At 38.1% G+C, this 19032-nt stretch overlaps 1 protein-coding gene across 1 annotated transcript; it reads right to left on the reverse strand.

Moving 5' to 3' along the window:
- Positions 1-2280: 2280 nt before the first annotated feature.
- Positions 2281-15885, reverse strand: GJA1 (gap junction protein alpha 1). Its single transcript, XM_063443465.1, has 2 exons — positions 15749-15885; positions 2281-8119 (listed from the first exon to the last, which is right to left on the reverse strand). The coding sequence occupies exon 2, from the start codon at positions 8101-8103 to the stop codon at positions 6964-6966; it is 1140 nt and encodes a 379-aa protein (XP_063299535.1). The 5' UTR covers positions 8104-8119; positions 15749-15885; the 3' UTR covers positions 2281-6963.
- Between the last annotated feature and the right edge of the window lie 3147 nt (positions 15886-19032).

Below are 19032 nucleotides of genomic sequence, written 5' to 3' on the forward strand. Positions count from 1 at the left end.
GAAGGTCGATTTCAACGTATCTCCTGTAACTGAAATTATTATTTAGATGTTATTGGTTTATTTTAAAATCACAAATTTTTGGTGAATCACTAGGATTTTGTCAGTGGCTTCGTGCTATTAGCATGTGCGCCATGTGGCTATATTTCATGTATTTGCTAATTCTACGCTAAAAACTCATAAGAAGTAACAGGATGGGTAACAGTAAGAGGAGTAAGTAGTGTCCATGGTGTAGTGATGTATTAGTGGGAATATTAGTTGGTATACTATTTACTTGATTTTTAAGTTTTACAGTTAAAATGACTGAAGTTGTAGACATTTAAGATCAGTTTTACAATATAATTGCCATATTTACACAGAGCCAATCCACCACTAAGTGCTTCAAGAAACAGAAATCCTATCATACCCAACACAATGCAGACCCCAGAGAGGAGAGAGAAATATTTAGAGAAGGAAGGTAAGAAATACAGGAAGGACCTAGAGTCAGACAGGAAGGAAACAATCAGTGACCTCAATGAGAAAGAAAAGCAGAGACGTCACAAAAAAGTGGAAACCTCGTCAGCAAAGAGTCATACATCCCTAATGTTACAGAGCTGTTTTCTGTGTTGCAAAAGACAGACACAACAATCAAGTTGTTTTTGTGAGCAGGGAAGCAGGTGAGAAAGCAGATTCAGAGATGCCCAATGTTGTGCTACCAGTTCTGGCCATTATAAGGGCCCATCAGGCAACGACTCTAGCCCATGGAGAGCTGACATACAGGGATGTCATTTGCTTGTGCACAACAACACAAAATCTGAACTGAGAGTGCGTTATTCAAACACATATCAGGTTTAGAAATCAACTTACAGCTCCCACAGACATTTAGTGGCAAAGTACTGAAGTTATTAGTAATTGTTGTGTGATGAAGTATGAAGGTGATCTGTAACCTGGTGTCATAATACATACAAGTGAAACACATGTTGGGGTCTGTTGTATGCAAATGATTGGGGTCAAGAGGTTTTTCTGGCCAGCTCATGAAGACATCCTTTGGTATTTGTTTAAGGACATTGTGTGCATTATCCCATCCCTGAGATCAGTCAAAGGTTGTTACATGGACATTGAGAAAGAAGTCTGGGCCAAGCTAAAGAAAGTTTCTTATAAAAGGTCAGGCAAGTTTTTTTTACATTAATTTAAGACACTACTAGCTAAACACTATTGGATGTAGTTTTTGTGCAACTGAACCATTTATGCCAATGTAGCTTGTGCAACTGAACCATATATACAAATTGACCTTAGGTACCGAAAACCAGACATCTTAAACTTTTTGTCTATGTGTTTCTTACTGCAAGAAAGACCCACTCATGGTATGCAGCTGGGAAAGGAGCAGAACACACTTGCCACCCTCTCTATTGCCACTCTTTCTGTGTCTCCCTCCTTTCTTTCCCCTTTCTCTCCTTTATCTTTCCACCTTTGTTGCTGTGAAGAACTATGAGCACATATCACATCCCTTCAACACAAATCACACAAACAGACAAAATGTACACACAGCCATTGACACTCGCAAACAAAAACACACACACATGTATGCACACACACACACGTACAAACACACACTCCTTTAACCCTTTGTTCATTCCTGTTACTAAATTGTTGTTGTTTTTTTCTAAAAAATAAATTTTATGTTTTTCAATTATGTTTTATCCATCATTTATCCATTTGTTCAATAAATTATATTATAAAAAAAAAATGCTAAATGTTAAGTTTTGGTTTTCTTTAAAAAAAATAAACCTTTTTTGCATATAAACCTTTTGTCACAAATATCAATTATTTGAACAAGTAACCAACTTGTTCAAATTTCCAACTCCATTTCTTTAAAATAAACAGGTTGTTGGGGATGCATATATGGGGCACTGAGTTTTGGGGGGTGGGGGGAGTACATTAGGAAAAGGCTCAAGGGACGAGCGGACTGAAAGGGCAATACTGTGATATTTATTGTGTTGAAGCTCTGTGAGACACTCACACACAATGTTAAGCTCAAGGAACCATGGGCCATCTTGACTCAAAAGAACATGGATTTTTAGATCCAGTTTTTAGTCACCAGTTGGAGCTCTTTGAAAACCCCACCCCATTGATCAGCAGCAGTTCCCACCTATATCATCACACAATCCTAATTGGCCAGAATTCAAGGATCTCTTCATTATTATTCTCCAGTAACACAATTATACGTGCATATGTTGTAGTTTTGGAACCACTGCCAGAGAATAGTAGCATATTTTAGTCGTAAAAAGAAACACACAAACAATATTTACTAAAGTAAAACTTTATTGTTTAAAGAAAGCACTTTGGAAACAATGTGCTAATTAGCCATTACTACATACATGCAATGAAGCAGAACATAACAGTAGTTTATGGGGAAAAAAATCAAAATCATTCATTCTGCACATATTACAAAAAACTTAATCATACAATGCACTTCTCTCCAGCATATGTAGTGCTGTGTCAACGCAACACCACTGCTTTTATTGGGAAGGTGTGTTTAACCGAGTGCCAGTGATTTCAACTCATAGCTAAATCTACGGCTCAGGTGCCCTAGAACACAAATTGTACAGATGGTCTGCATCCTCTGCCTTAAAAAATTAATTAAAATATATTATGTGCAATGTAATGTCAGGAAAAGAGAGGAGCTTTGATGAAAGAGGCACTGCATGGGCAGGAATGAGCGGGGTTATCTAAATCCATTTGCAATGAGCACCTCCAACTATGGTGTTTTTCGGCAGCTGCGTAGTATACCTTTTTGGAAATTGAACCACGGCTGAAATCCTCTAGCACTCCAAAGATTTAACAGATGCAATTTTTCAAATAAATTACCTCTAAGTGTATAATGGAACAAGTTTAATCTCCAGACTGTCTTGCATTCTAAACAAACCCCCAAGTGCAAACATTACAGTGGTTGAAGCAACCAAATGATAATTAAATGTACAAAATGAATCTCATCAGGATAATGAAGTCTAGTTTACAGTACATAATTACAACATAATTCACAATTGTGGGCTGCTTAATACAGAACCTGTGCAGCTATATTTAAGTCGCATTCCAGCTCTAAGCATTTCTGTTTCTCACATAACAACCAAATGATGTATGCGTACAGTACTATAACAACCTCTATCATTCAAGCATATTTGATTACACATTAAAGAAATTAAAATCATTCAAGTCAGGATGGTATTCCTGACACTTAAAGAAAGACAAACAATCTAAAATCTCGACATTATACCTTAACTGATCGATGTCTATCCAGAAGTAGACACGTCAAAACAATACCGACAACACAAAAATAGGGCTAAAATGTGCTTTTTACAACACATTAGGAATTTGTAAACACCATTTTGTTGGCCTCTAGTGCGAGATGCTATTTAAAGTTATAGTTATCATGTATTTATAAGCTACATATTTTTCCTCTCATGTATTTAACCATTGGAATGCCAGAGGAGTGATGTAAAAAAATTCATAGCAATATCTGGTAAAGTTAACAGATTGAGTGCAGATGATCGTGTTGGAACTCAAAGGGTTAAATATGTTGTATGTCATTCTCAAAGATCTTATCCAGCTCTTAATTTAATCAGGGGTAGGCAACCTTCATCACTCCAGATGTTGTGGACTACATCTCACCTGATGCTTCTCCAACAGTATGGCTGTCAGAACACAATGGGAGATATAGTCCACAACATCTAGAGAGTCAAAGGTTTCCTACCCCTGTCCTAAACCAATGCACTTAAATTTATTTTGAGAAGATGCTCAATTTCCAAATTTACTTTTATCTCAAATGTTTCTGTGATTCAATTGAAGATTATTTAGATCCAGTTCACAAATTATTGCAAATAATTAGTAATTCATTCCACTTATTGAAGTTGCTTTTATTAACCCAATTATTTGGTGACAGTTTAAGTAGCTAAATTCATAGTGTTTCTGCATGGACAAACTGTTTTCCTTTTCTAAAGTTATACCGCCATAACGAAACTGATCTATTAGATTTAACCGATTAAGGATCAGTCATGGCATATGTGGTTAAAACGATTTACTCTTTAATGATGTGTTATAAAATGGAATGTCAAACTCATTTAAATAAACAGGACATTCTGTGCTGGCATAAGGTTTTCTAGAACATCCTTTATTGTCCTTAAGAGATTGATCACCTATGACTGCCGTAAATTGACTAACAGATAGAAATGTGTTTTGGGCTTTTAAAATTTCCTATGCAGGATCAAACTTACCAAGCAAGATATCTAATTATTTTCTGTCGAAGTATGACTTCTGAGGTCAATAGCACAGGGAACGGATGGAACTAAATGACATTTAGTGCATCAAAACACTGAAAAGTACAGTCAAACCAGAATTTGTAATTAACATTAGCATCTGTCCCGTAATCGTAAACTTGCAATGTCTTGATACGGATCCTATATCATCTAAAATGACTTGTTAGAATCCGTAATAATGGGAGCAGGTCAGTTTCTTACTATAGCTATTTTTAGTTAATTTGTTAAATATGAAACTAGAAAGAATTGAAAATGATGTGTCATTCTCTAGCAAAATATTTGGGACTTTCAAAACTTATCTGTGCAAAGCATGTCAGGAAACACACTGAGAAAAGATCATCACATAATGTGATGTATAATTTCCTCTTGTTCTGCATCTGTCAAGCTGATGGAATCAAACAGCAGATCTTTTATTTAATCCTGTAATAAATATATCACAAAAAAAAAAAAGATGAATATGTCTCATTGATGTTGCACTGTCAATGTTTTGTGATTACAAAGAGAGTTTGACAGCAAAAAGGTTTTGAAGGGAAATTGACAAATGCTTGATTGGACCGATTTCAGATAAGAAGTCTAACGCTTCACTTGCTGCTTCCTTGATACATATGGTTTCACATTTAAATAGTTTTGCATTCATAGAACTGCAATATTAACATGGACAGTCTTTTTTTTTAGGACATTCACAGTGATTGCTGTAATAAAGGTATTAACTGTTGAAGAATATTAATTCCAAATACCTTTGGTTATTCATGCACAAAACACATTATTGGGGTCACATCTAAAAGTCACACTGATTTCAATGAAAAAAAAAATAGCCACATATGGTGGTGACCATATTTGACCAGGCCTGTGCAACCTTTTTAGAGACTACTGAGAACGGTTGCTGTTTAGCATAAATACGTATAAGCTAATATAGTGATAATCAGATCAATCCATGTATGTTGATCATAAGTCAATGTCTTTTCTTTTATATTTTATAAACTATATGAATGGGATTGTTGTTTTTAAAAGGGGCAATTGTAACTAGCAACTTAATTATGCTAAGCCTACACTTTATCACAATTTTGATTTTAATTAGAATGTTTGGGCCACAAGGTAAATGATAAATCATGCTAAATGTTGTGTAATTCCCCTGTCCATCAAGGTCTGCTAATGCACCATTGGGAGGCGGCCTCCACGGTGTGTTACAGCACTTCAAGTGCATAAGATTACTATATGAAAGTGACATTCAGCTATAGTAAACTCCCCATATACTCCATAAACAACAGGGTGTGCAGTATGGAGTTACCTGTCATACAATATGGAGGAACTAGCATGAATACATGGTTAGCAGTCATTAAATAAGGGGCATCTACCATAAGCTGACGTTAGAGTACAGATGTGGGTGCAGGCATGAAATGAAAAAGAGCTGGTAGAAGGGAAGAGCTAGAATAAACAAGATAGATATAAACAACAGACCTGGCATGACAAAATGGTGGATTTGGATATATGGTACAGTGCTGGCATTTACTTGAAGTGTGGAATCACTGTATGCTGCAAATGAAACATTAGTAATAAAGGACTAAGGTTAGGAAGAATAGAAGGTATCTTCTCTGCTAATAAGCTCAATTAGAAGTTACTTCATATGAAAAAATTTCAAAGAAATGTATGGAGAAGCCTCTCCATGAAAGTGTCACTTCTGAACCCCAGCTATTCATTGCTTTAAATTATACTCAAATTGAATGAACAAAGCGATGTGTTTTAAGTATCAAGTTGATCTGTGGACTGACTTGCTGCTGAATTAAAGAGACACTTTGGCAATAATCATTTAATTTAATTTAATCATAGTGGCTGAAGTCCCCTAGTATTATCACTGCATTCAATGTTGAACCATTTAGGAGCAGGCCCTGCTGGGGGTATGGCTAAGCAGAGATTAAACACTTCCTTATAGACATACCAATTCATACCAGCAATGACTGAAAGCAGTCAGCGGCCACTCTCTGCCCAACACAGCCACCCATTGGTGCCCAGACTAAGGCTTCATCATTATCTCAAGCAGCACAGAGGGAATGGGCTGATGGGGACTCTCCAAGATGACTTCAGACAATATACACCACTTCAATGAGATGAAGGAGTTACTGTCTTCAGTGTCCCTTTAAAGTTCTTTACAATTCATCTATTTTGCACCATATTTTGCAAGTTCTTTTAAATTATAATAGTATAATTTAGAGGAGCAATTGAGAAATCAAATTAGGGAGCTACAACCAACCACATTCTCTTGATTATACATATTTATTTTTGTACTATGTTTCTAAACTGTTCCAGACAGTCAATCTATTTATATATTTTTCATTTAAACATCTTCTCAAAAAAAACCTTCTTTATATTTGTAGTAGTTTTATGCCAATCACTCAGTAATACAACACCTTTGTTCACAAATTGAAAACACATACCTTACTTTATATACATCCTCTTATAAATACATTCTAGGTTGAAATGCATGTGATTCTAGTTTTCTGAGTCATTTAGTTCTGTAAATTTTGCAATCAACTACTTAAATACCAAAGTGTACCTCCCACACCACAAAATGTACATTACAAAAGTTTTAAAGTTTGTTAAATCTCTTATTTGAGACCATGAAGTACCTCCATCACTCAACAAATTAACCTTTCGTTTGATAATGTGATTTAATAAACTAAATCTCCAAATCATCAGGTCGGGGTCTGCTGCTGGCATGGCTGCTTGCTCTGCTAGGTGGTCTGTGGTCCAAAACTGCAATGGGCTGCATCTCATGACCAGGCACTAATTTCTTGGTATTCTGTTGATCATCAGGAAACTCAAAGGGCTGTGCATGAGTATTTGAGATGGTGCTTCCAGCTTGGCCCATCCTAATTTGTTCAGCGCTGTAATTAGCCCAGTTCTGCTCACTTGCTTGCTTGTTAAAATTACGACATGATGAAGGGTTTCTTTCACTAGTAACAAGCTTGTAACCTGGTGGTGACATGGGAGCAGTCGGAGAAGAACAGCCATTAAAGTATGTGTATTTAGGTGAACCACAATCTTTTGCTGAACTTATTGGATCATTTGTATGGGTGTATGGGTTTCTTTTCCCCTTGATGCCATCCTTGATGCTTTTAAAGCTGACGTAAAATAGTTCAATGATGTTTAAGCCAAGTGACACAAGAGACACTATCAACATAAACCATATAAAAATGGTTTTCTCGGTGGGTCGTGAGAGGAAGCAATCTACTGTATGTGGGCAGGGTTGTCGTTCACACCTGTAGACGGCATTCAGACTGAACCCATACAGGTACCATTGGATGACAAGAAAGCCAACTTCAAAAACTGACTTAAACAAAATGCTTATTATATAAGTGCGAAGAAGACCCCCACGCATTCTGACTTTGCCATGTTCTTCAATGCCATACTTGTATTTTTTTATTTCAATTTGTTTAAGGTGCATGTCAACATTGCCTCCATCATTCTGAACAATTTTAAGTTCTTCTTCCTTCCTGTTCAGCTTTTCTTCTTTGCGCATCAAGTAAAACACATGGGCCAAATAAAGCAAAGTTGGTGTTGAGACGAATATAATCTGAAGAACCCAGAAACGTACATGAGAGATGGGGAATGACTTGTCATAGCAGACATTTTCACAACCAGGTTGCTGAGTGTTGCAGCGAAATGCTGATTGTTCATCTCCCCAGGCTGATTCCACAGCAGTGCCCAAAAGAAGGATACGAAATATAAACAGTACTGACAACCAAACCTTTCCACCAGCAGTAGAATAGGTTTGCACCTTGTCAAGAAGTCTTCCAAGTGCACTCCAGTCACCCATCTTTATAGAGGGCTACCTAAAATAACAGAAAAATTTAAATCAATTTAAAATTTACATTTTTTCTATGAACAAATTCTTATTAAAATTACTCTAATACACATTTCACAAAAGCAGTAACAACTGATAAAGTTTTATATTTTGAAGTCACATGCTTATCATACTGTACATTTTTCTCCATTTCAAATACATTTAATCAACATAAATAATATAAAATGATGCTGGATATTAGCATCTCCAGAAAACTGGAGATTCTTCCATTTTATGTATTAACCCAAAATGGCAACCTCAAGGTATTGTGTATGAACAAGAGGAAGTCAGTGAAAACTACTTATTATAATTAACACTCACGACACCACATTTGGAATAAGGGAATGGATGGACCCACATTTTTATTTTTATTCACAGAACCCTAACTGCTGCTTATGCTCTGGGGAGGTGGGCAGAAAGTATTGGGACACCTGCCTAGTTTAATGTGTGTCACAAGTACCCTTGTTTTTAATGTAGGTTTGTATTTAGGTTCTAAATGTATTGTATTTTTAATACTAAAACGCAAGTTAAATGTTAACAAAAATCAGAAAACTAGTGTGGTATACTTTTATTTGTGTGTGATTTTTTTTTTCAATTCTTTATTTTTAATTGTGCATAGATAGTACAAAGCAGCCTTACTGTGCCACAATAGCTAAAGCAAGGTATGCATTAAACGTAGTGAGAAATTTATATGGCTTTCAATATATCTGCACATTTTTATATAAAGCAAGAGAGAACAAACTGAGTGTCTAACAAAGAGTTCCACCACAAAGAGCCCTGATAGAGAAAGGTGGGAGAGTCCAGAGCCTTAGAAAAGACAAAGAATATGATACTTGCTCAGAAAAAAAAAAAAGAAAAACAGGGGTTGAAAGATTATACAGAGCGTATTAATTCAGCTAAAAAGGGTAAGAGAAAAGTTCAAGGGATTTTTATGATAGATTAGGCTCAGGGGGGACTAAAGCACAGTCTTTCAAGTGCCTGTCAGCCTATGCCAGCCATGGGAAAAACGCAGCCCCTACCTATGGCGCTAGTCGGTGGATTAGGGGTCTGAGGAGACAATGAGGAACCACCTGGATGGTGTAACAGGCTTTTTTCCCCCCTTCAAACCTCCCAGGATATCTCTGTCGGCATTGGGGTATAGGCCTGTGCGCTGCTCTCCCTGTGCGCCGCTGGCGCGGTTCTTCTGTGGGTCTGCAGCCGTGTGTGGGTTCCTGGTTCTTTGGGGTAGCTGTGCAGGCGTGCAATTCAGCAATACTCTCTGGGCTGGCTGGAGATAGCGCTTCTGCAATCCCTGCCAGAACTCCTCACAAAGGCAGTTTAGCTGTGTCAGTGCTCCGGACCCCTTCCTCAGCTGCAGCCCCGGACATGCGGCCGCCTTTGTTGCGGGTGAGTCAGTCATAGATGTCACTGGGAGCATTACAACGCCACATGTCAGCTGCGGAGGAAGGGAGCCCTCATGGATGGGACCGGGATCACCCCCGCCAGCACATAGGGGGAGGAAACGGGGCTGGAACTCCATGTAAGTGCGGGTCAATGCTTGTCAGGTCGGCCGCCTCTCCTTGTCACAACGCACGCTAGGCCTCACTCACAGTCGATGCAGATTCCCTTTTGGGCAACCACGGGCTGGTCAGACTGGTCAAGTGATGAGGAATGCCAAGGTAGTTTAATATGATGAATACAAAAGGGCCAAAAGCGTTGGCAACTGGATCAACTCGTTTGGAACTGGAGGAGCTCCTAGGAAACACATCCAGTTGCCATTGCAGTCAGGCTTTTATTTGTGTATTTATTTAAATAGTTTTAACTATTTTGTTGCTAGCACACTTTATTCTGTTATCACCCATATAACACTCTGTAACTGACCAACTCTGATATTAAATATGGCAATTTGACTGAAGTCTAGCACTACTCAACAACTGACCACATGAAAAACACTATCAGAATCCATTCCAGTCAGCTATTGTTCCTAACATTTTACGTATAAATGCGGAGAAGAGTACAGGGTGGACCATGATAAGGTGTGGCGATGACATAAGGGTGGGATCATCCAGAAAGGGGTTATTCCAGTCAAAAAGGGAGGGTATGTTGCTCTTTTGGCCAGTCCCTGTTAATGTACCAAGTGCTGAAGTGCTGAATGCTCTGGCTTTACTATTAGCAGTGCATGTCTAATCATTTCTTTATTGGGGCCATTTTTCTGTTGCATTTCCAGAAGCAGAACACTAGGTATGAAATCTAGGACAATGAAAAAGAAACACAAATTTAGGACTGCCCTACTAAATATTGATTTCTAAGGAATTGTTAGCTTGAGGGATAACTTGAGCATTGGTTGACTTGAAACAGCTGACTTTTAATAACTTGAGGCAAACTGAAATAACATTTCCCAGTCATGTAAATAGGCCCCTTCTAAATGAGAAAATATAAGCTTACTATATAACTGCTTGAGACTGAACCATTTAATTTTTATTTTATATTTAGTAGGCAAAACACCCAGTCATTATGTAACCTCTAAATGCTTATATTGTGTAAGTGACTGCCCAAGCAGTTCTCTGTTTTAAATACCCTACTTACAATAACCACTTTACTGCATGACAAAGTCCAAAAGTATTTTTCAACCTTTACCAACACATGTACCCATAATAACAGTGTTCTTCTAGTTAAAAATACGTATTAGTTTCCAACAATGACATTCTGATCCCATTAGTAGTACCCTAAAAAAACTTTTATGATATGCAAACAGTCTTGAAGAATGCATTAATTCAGTCTTATAATAATCTGCTCTGGCAATAAACTATTTGAAACTAATTGGTAAAACAGAAAAAAAAAAATGATTTTGTGTGCAAATATTATAAAAATATAGTGCATTTTAATGTGTAAAATATACATTTGATGTGCTACCAATGGGGAAAGTCCCAGGAGAACTCAGAGTACAGTGCAATAAAATATTTTAAATACACAAGCTGGTTACAATAGTACAATGATCTCTCTAACAAGAAATAAATGTAAAAAAAATAAAATGTGGACCCCACTATTCACCATATGAGACTTGGTGTATGGCCTTCCTACTACCTCCATTATGTGTGCAGGGTGGAACTGAAGGCCAATAACCTGATAAGGCCAGAGGGTATGCCCAGTTCCGTTGGTCCTATTACCCTAACACTACAGGGTCAAAAGATTCCCTATACCCCTGTCCCTTTTCCTAAAATATTGTACCCAATCCTATAGCCGTAAAAGGAATAAGTCTACATGCCCAGTATTTATGAATAAAACATGGGCACAAAATCAATAATAAAACTGCTGCAACTGTTAAAGAAAAAAAAATAATGCTGAAAAAATAAATAAATCTATACCGTCCATGTGACTGACTGGCAGATTGGTAAATAAATGGATTCAAGCAACAGAGGCTTTATATCCGCTTAATATATCTCAATAATGCAAGACATGCCTGGTGATGTAATATGTGCAGGTTTTACATAGAAAGAAGCATAATTAAACTATTATGATAAATCTATAATAAAATCTTCACTTGCATGAAATGCATGATAAAACATATCACTAATCTTTTTACTAAATTGCAGGGGTCATTTTAGCGACTAGGTCATTACTTATTAAATTAAGCTGCAAGCATGGAAGACTGGAGAGTGAGTAAGCGAGCTCAGACAAAGTGCTACAAAAATATAGATATGTTGTAGAAGGGTTGGTATTTGGTTGTTATATTAGGTTAAAGAGGTATCAGTCCTACTGCAAGCCTCATATAACAAATATGCACAGCTTTCTATGACAGTTCCTCTAGGTCAGAACTGGCCAAAAAGTAGACCTTCTTTTATTCAGAACAACAATAACAGAAAGACAATGAAAGATGAAAAGTAAAAAAAAAAAAAAAAATATAGGTGAGGAAAGACTTAGAACACCAAGAATGGGTAAATAAAAAGATAGGCAGGCAGGTAGGGGAAAAATAAAACGAGACAAGGAGAGGCAGGGGGATATATGGCAGAAAAACATGAGCTAGACATAAGATGGTATAAACAAATATTACAGGATTTGTAAAAGACAGATAAAGATACAGAGATAAAAGCTTATAGAGAAGTAAGAAAGATAGGTACAAGTGTCAGAGATAAGCTAGAAAAAAGGCTATGAAACAGTTCACGAGAGACAGAGGTGAAACTGAAAAATTTACGAGATATAGGGATAAAGGTAAAGGAACCTGAGTGAGCTATAGAATCAGTGGGAATAAAGAGTGATAGAAAGAGAGAGTTAAATCCATTAGAAAATGCAAAGTCTTAGACACATTCATGTATGAAGGCAATAAAGACTGAGAGACAGAAAACAGGTATTGAGAAAGAGCAGGACCCTGGATGCAGGCGCTCATGGCCAGGCAAGTGGACCTGCTAAACCAGATGCCACGTCCTCCTCTGGAGGAAAAAATCCATATTGGAACTTTGCATGGTGTTGTGACTCAATGTATTTTACTTTTGCTTTTTAAGACTGAGATTCAAAGTGAGAAGTAGACAAAATATGAAAAAAAAGAGAATTGGTGACAATCAGGCAAGAAAAGGAAAAGGCAGAGAAATTAGCGTGATGGAAAAATACTGAGATACATAGAAGGACTTCCAAGCATTGATAAACAGATCAAAACACACACACAAGAGACAGAGAAAACAAGAAAGTGCAAAAAGAACAATGCTGAGGAAAAGGTTGATATCCAGAAAGCAGCAAGTGAAATAAAGATAATGATGGCAACTACTAAACAGAGACTGAGATAAGGGATTGAATACAGAAGGAAATAGGTTGGAAGAAAAAAAAAAAGGGCTGTAGAGACAGAATTAGATGTGTTGGAGACTACAGAACATAACATGGTTAAAGGTGCTACACCTGGCCTGCCAGCAAGTTGGTACAACAAAACCCATCCCTTGACATTGATTGGCAGTACTATAATAGTTGGATTCCGAATTACTAATGCGTGATATTTTGTCCAAAACAAGTCTGATCCTGACACACAGATGTTTTTTTTTTTTGTTTGTTTTTTTGCAACATAAAAGTTGGTTATATGCTAACTCCCAGGTCTGCCACGTATAGCACACATGATTACACAATTATGCTGCCCTGCTTTTCCCTCTGAGATAATTATAGCCACACTGCAAATCCCCATCAACACATATTAACGCACCTAACAGATCATGCATAATACAGAAGAAAGCATACAATTTAGATTTTTTTTTTGTAACGTGTAAGTGCATTGAAATTATATTAACCTTTTCAACGGCTTTCTTTTTTCTTTCCTTGGTAAAGCTCAGTCATCTCCAATATTTATGAGGGATTTCATTGTTCATACTATACATTTTATAATGGGATTCCTTTACATACAGACAGCTACAGAAGCCAGTATATCATCTTTATGTGGCATTGCATGTAATAGAATGGAATTTGATATACAGTAGGCATGTACACGCAAAGCAAGAGCAGATGGGTATTTGGTTGTAATATTACGTTAAAGAGGTAGCAGTCGTACTGCAAGCCTCATATAACAAAGATGCACAGCTTTTTATGACAGTTACTCTAGGTCAGAACTGGCCAAAAAGTAGACCTTCTGTTATTCAGAACAACAACGCTCATTAAGCTTTGCCAGCCATAGATGAGTTGTAGTTTGACAAAATTTGGTGGCCCACTTGTTTGATCGTTCCTGCTCTAGGTTACATGCACACTTTCATGCTGCTGCATACTAGTTGGTATCTGTTTGATTATAATCCCTAGGAGTGCTTGGATCAGAGGAGTTTCTTCACTAAACAGAAAATTGTTGTGAACTGAAAATGAAATTGCAACACATTGGCTAAAATAGCCAAGCCTTGGATGTAGCTGGAGTTGGAGATTTTCTGCCTACATTTAGCAATTCAGTCTGTTGCTGTTTAGTGAAGCCTGGTGCTGTTTAGTGAATAAACATTGAATTGATCACCTTGCTCTAGAACAGGGCAAGCAACTTTTGGCTCTCCAGATGTTGCGGACTACATATCCCCAGATGCTTTGCCAGCATTATGGGAAATGTAGTCCACAACACCTAGGGTGCCAAAGGTTGCCTACCCTTGCACTAGACCAAGGCTGTGATTTTGTGGGCTCTCTCTCCCCATCTTATTAAATTTTTCTTACTAGATTACTAGGCACCATGAGAACAGCAAAAATATAGATTCCAAGATTTTGGAGAAATATCTTCACAAACAGTACAAACAATAGTTAAAAGCAAAGTGTGCTAACCAGATGTTGCAATGGCAGAGCAACAGATAAAACCGTATTAAATGGAGCTTATTTCTGTCCTGATGTGCGTAAAACTATATTTCCTTCTCACACATTCCGTGGCTCAGAATAGCAGGGAAGTGCAATAACTTCAAACAGAAATCTCCGCTGCAGTAGCTAACCCAGACCTCTTTTAATAAGAACTGCTAAAACAGCAAGAACACCATCAATTAGAGCCTAAACACAAAAGTATGAAAATTCCAAGTCATGCAAAGTCTTACTTCAGCCAAAGAATAAAACCTAGGTAGCTGGTGTCAAATTTCCTGTCTGCTAAACCAAAGGATCATGGCAAAACTATATCTGTTAAAATTCAGATGTGGTCTTTTTAACCCCTTAAGGACCAAACTTCTGGAATAAAAGGGAATCATGACATGTCACACATGTCATGTGTCCTTAAGGGGTTAACCCAAATTTACTGTTAGAAGTCTATGATTCAGATTTCTGAAAATGCTGACTAAGATATGGAAGCCAGGCTTAGTTTCTGGCTAGTCTGCTTAGCCATTTTATATTTATTCAATTCACTCTCGTGCCAGCATCATTTAACCAATGGAAGACCAATGGCTGTCTATGCCATCATAATATTCTGTTCTATAAAGATGTTTTTAAAAAAAAAAAAACACATTAAATCCCTCTGTTAGTGACAGTAGTGCTCTATAGTGTTGCTGAGGCTATGTAAGTGGCACAGTGAGTACTGGAATAATATCTTAAAGCATCAGTTGCAGATGGCTGCGTAGAATATCATTGTGCATAAGGAGTTAAACACATCTAACAATCTTCCTGCTCACAGAAAAAAATATAGAACAGATCTAAAACTAAGGATGTGTTGAGGAATAATGCTTATGCTAAAATACTGTTTAAAAACCTACAAATGTGATAGCTAAATGTGCCACTGCAATGCCCATCACGAAAAGCCAGCCTAAATGGTATTTGCAAACACATGGAGTGCGAACCATCAGAAAAGTTTAAAAACAAGAGTAAATATATTACATATCTCAAAATAATAGAAAAGTAAACATTTTTAGCAATGGAGATGCTAAAACAGCAGGATACCTGGAGATAAAGCAAAAAGTCAGGGCTGTCTCAGGAATTCTAGGACAGTTGGGAAATAGTCAAGGGCGCACGTAAAATAGTATTTTGTACAGTTAAGTTAATACAATGAGAAATGCTATTATATATAATATAAAATTATTACTTTACCTTAAATTACTTACTTACGTTGGGATTTTACTTGGTCCTAAAACTCTTATGAATTGTTAAACTTGTTTTTTGGCACTGGGAAACAATTAATTTAAAATTCACATTTATTTTTCTAAAACTAAAAAAAATACACATACTCTACCTTGCTGATCCAACCAAAAGGCAGCAGCACAATCCAGGGTGTTCTTGGAAAGTCAAGAGAGCAAGTGACAAGCACAGGCACTTAATCCTGTCCTTTTAAAGTTTAAAGGCTTGTTGCTAACTTGCTGGGTAGGCTCCCTCCTTCTAGTGAAGTTGCAAAACTTTTTTCAGACTCTTCACCAAGGCTTTTAAAAAGTTTGTAATCCTCAACTCCGCCTTCAGGACGGACAGAGAAAGCAGGAAAAAGGAGGAGGGATGGAGAAGAGAGGGCATAAAGGATTTTAAAAGCCAGGCAAATTAAGAAATAAACAGCTAGCACAATGTTTTAAATGCAATGTGAAATTTAGTGTGTATTTTGTTTTGCATTGTCATTCGTGAAGAACTTTGGAAAACTTATATGCCAATTTACCAAAATAAATCAACATTTTAGCTCAGCATCTAAATGCATCCCTTATAATGTGTGTTGGAAAATTGATGGGTGTTTACATTTTAACGTGTACAAGAAAGTTCCCTGAGGAAGTATTTATTTAAAAAATCAAATCCTGTAAGCACTCGGTGTCTTCATTGTGTTGTGTTTTATTGTATGCTGATATTTAGTGATCCATGTGATATTTGTATTCTTCGTGCCTTGTATTATTGCAGGATATAGTAAGTTTTAAAGAAAGCGAAAGTATTATTTAAAGGAGCACAACAGTGTTTAGTGCTTTTTGTGCCAAGTGATGAGCTCCCCCATGTAAGAAGTAAAATACATTTAAGAACTATTCACCTTTTTACCTTGGGACCCGGAGTCGCCATTCCTGCCTCAACTACCTCATCTGGAGAGATGGAAGTTCTCTATCTGACCTAAACTCACATTCCCAGTGCTTAGTTTGTAAGTTAAGATTGATCAGCTGAGCATTGCATGATTAGCTCAGGAGAGCTAACATATGCTTTGGCTTAGGAGCTTCCAGGTCTCCGTAGGAAGTAGTGGAGGTGGGGAACAGTGCCTGACAAACCTCAGGTAATATGTCAAACGGTTTTAAAATTGTGTAAATCCAGGGCCGGTGCAAGGATTCTTGCCGCCCTAGGCAACAATCCATTTTCCTGCCCCTCATGAATGCAACTACATTCCCTTTAGATGTTTATTCACTAAACTCTGAATTACAGTGAAGAGACATTTAAGGAAAGAGACGCACTGAGTAGGCATTAAAGGGAAACTATAGTGCCAGGAAAACAAACTTGTTATCCTGGCACTATAGCTTCCTCCTCTGTCAAACGCACCCCCATCACGGTGCAGAAGGTGTTAAAACTCCTTCTGTCACTTACCTGGGTCCAGCACCAATGTCTTTCGTGCTGGCTTGGGTCCGCCTTTGCTCCTTAAGGGCCGCGCTCGCAGTGGTATTTCCATGACACTAGGTTTGGCGTGACGCTGGACGTCTCAATGCATAGCCACTAGAGGAGTTAACGTTAACCCAGGACAGTAATTATTTCAGTTTCTTAAAAATTGCAATAATTACCTTTGCAGTGTCACACAATCTCACTAATACACACACTCTCTCAATGGCATACACACTTACACATTCTAACTTACACACTCTAACACATACACATTCTCACTGACCTACACATTGTCACTTGCACACTCTCACTGACATACACAGTGTCACTTACACACTCTCACTAACACACACACACACTCTCTCACTGACATACACAATGTCACTTACACATTCTCACTAACACACACACACACACACTCTCTCACTGACATACACAATGTCACTTACACACTCTCATTAACACACACACACTCTCTCACTGACATAAAGTGTCACCTACACACTCTCACCAACACACATTGCCAGTTAAACACTCTTACTAACACAACACAGTGTCCCTTGCACACTCTCACACACACACAGTGTCACTTGCACACTCTCACACACAGTGTCACTTGCACACTCACACACAGTGTCACTTGCACACTCTCACACACACAGTGTCACTTGCACACTCTCCCTAACACACAGAGTCTCTTGCACATACCAACACAGTGTCACTTGCACACTCTCATTAACACACACACACTGTCAGTCAAACACAAAATCACACCACTCTACATATAGTCACACTTTATTTACACACACAAACACAGTAATGTAACACACACATCAATTTACAAACATTCATACTAGAAACAATCCCCCATGCCATACCTGGGTGCTGTGAAGAGTTCCAGGCAGCAGAATCCAGGATGTTGGTCTTCTTTCTCCTGGGGGAGCAGGAGAGCCGTGCACTGTGAGCACATGCTGCTTCCTGTTCCCCTCTGAGTGCTTCCTGTGTTCACAGACAGGGGGCAGCCGGGATACCAGTTTACCTCCCGCTTCCCCCAGCCTGCAGGAAGCACAGTGCTCTGCTCGGGGGATGGGGTTACAGTAAACCCCACTCCCTGAGAAGGTAATCGGCTGCAGAGGGAGCCCAGCAGGAGAGTGGCTGCGCTGGGGGGTGGCTAAGGGGCCGCTCACCCAGCACAGCATCCCCAGACAGCAGCAGGGCAGCCCCCCAGGAAACCTCCCTGTGGGCGCCCCCCAGAGGCTGGCGCCCCATGCGAATGCCTTATTCGCCTTAATGGTAGCGCCGGCCCTGTGTAAATCCCTACAGTGGAGCGGTGCAAGGGTGTTCCTACTACCATAGCCAATACACCATCCTGTGTTGGTTATGGTGCTTGGAGAGTAACTATAACTCTATATGCCCCAGGCAGACATTAAGTGGTACACAAAGTGTAACTGTTTAATGCATAAGGGCCTTCTGCCATTAATTGCTTTAATAAGGAATTCTTGGTAATGGTCTTGCACAGGCCTCAAACAGGATGCAGAGTAAAGGTTTTAATAATTAAGTAACAGATTGATATTGAATTAATCCCCAAGAGTGAACATATTGACTTATTACAGTGGCCACCCTAGTAATAGAAAAACTTGATATGTGATATATGATTTTTATATTGATAGATGTAAATATTCATCTGTGTGTTTGTACGTGTGTGTGTACGTGTATGTGTGTGTGTTTTAGGCATTTGAACTCTGTATAGTTTCCAGTACAATCATGCAGTCTCTTCTCTATGATAAAAACTAAACTGATATCATGTTAAACATGATAATATTTTTTTTTACTAGATTATTTGTATTTATTTTACCATATGTAAATACATATTTCAAATTGTAGGTGTATGCAAGAGTTGCTGGGATATAGATAGTGTAGATGTACGCAAAATACTTACTGAAATACAAAGAACACACAGATAGGGAG

This window comes from Pelobates fuscus, chromosome 2 (genome assembly GCF_036172605.1).
Source record: "Pelobates fuscus isolate aPelFus1 chromosome 2, aPelFus1.pri, whole genome shotgun sequence".
Classification (NCBI taxonomy): Eukaryota; Metazoa; Chordata; class Amphibia; order Anura; family Pelobatidae; genus Pelobates; species Pelobates fuscus.

Coding starts and splice junctions, on each gene's coding strand:
- GJA1 (XM_063443465.1), bottom strand. CDS start 8,103: ATGGGTGACTGGAGTGCACTTGGAAGACTTCTTGACAAGGTGCAAACC.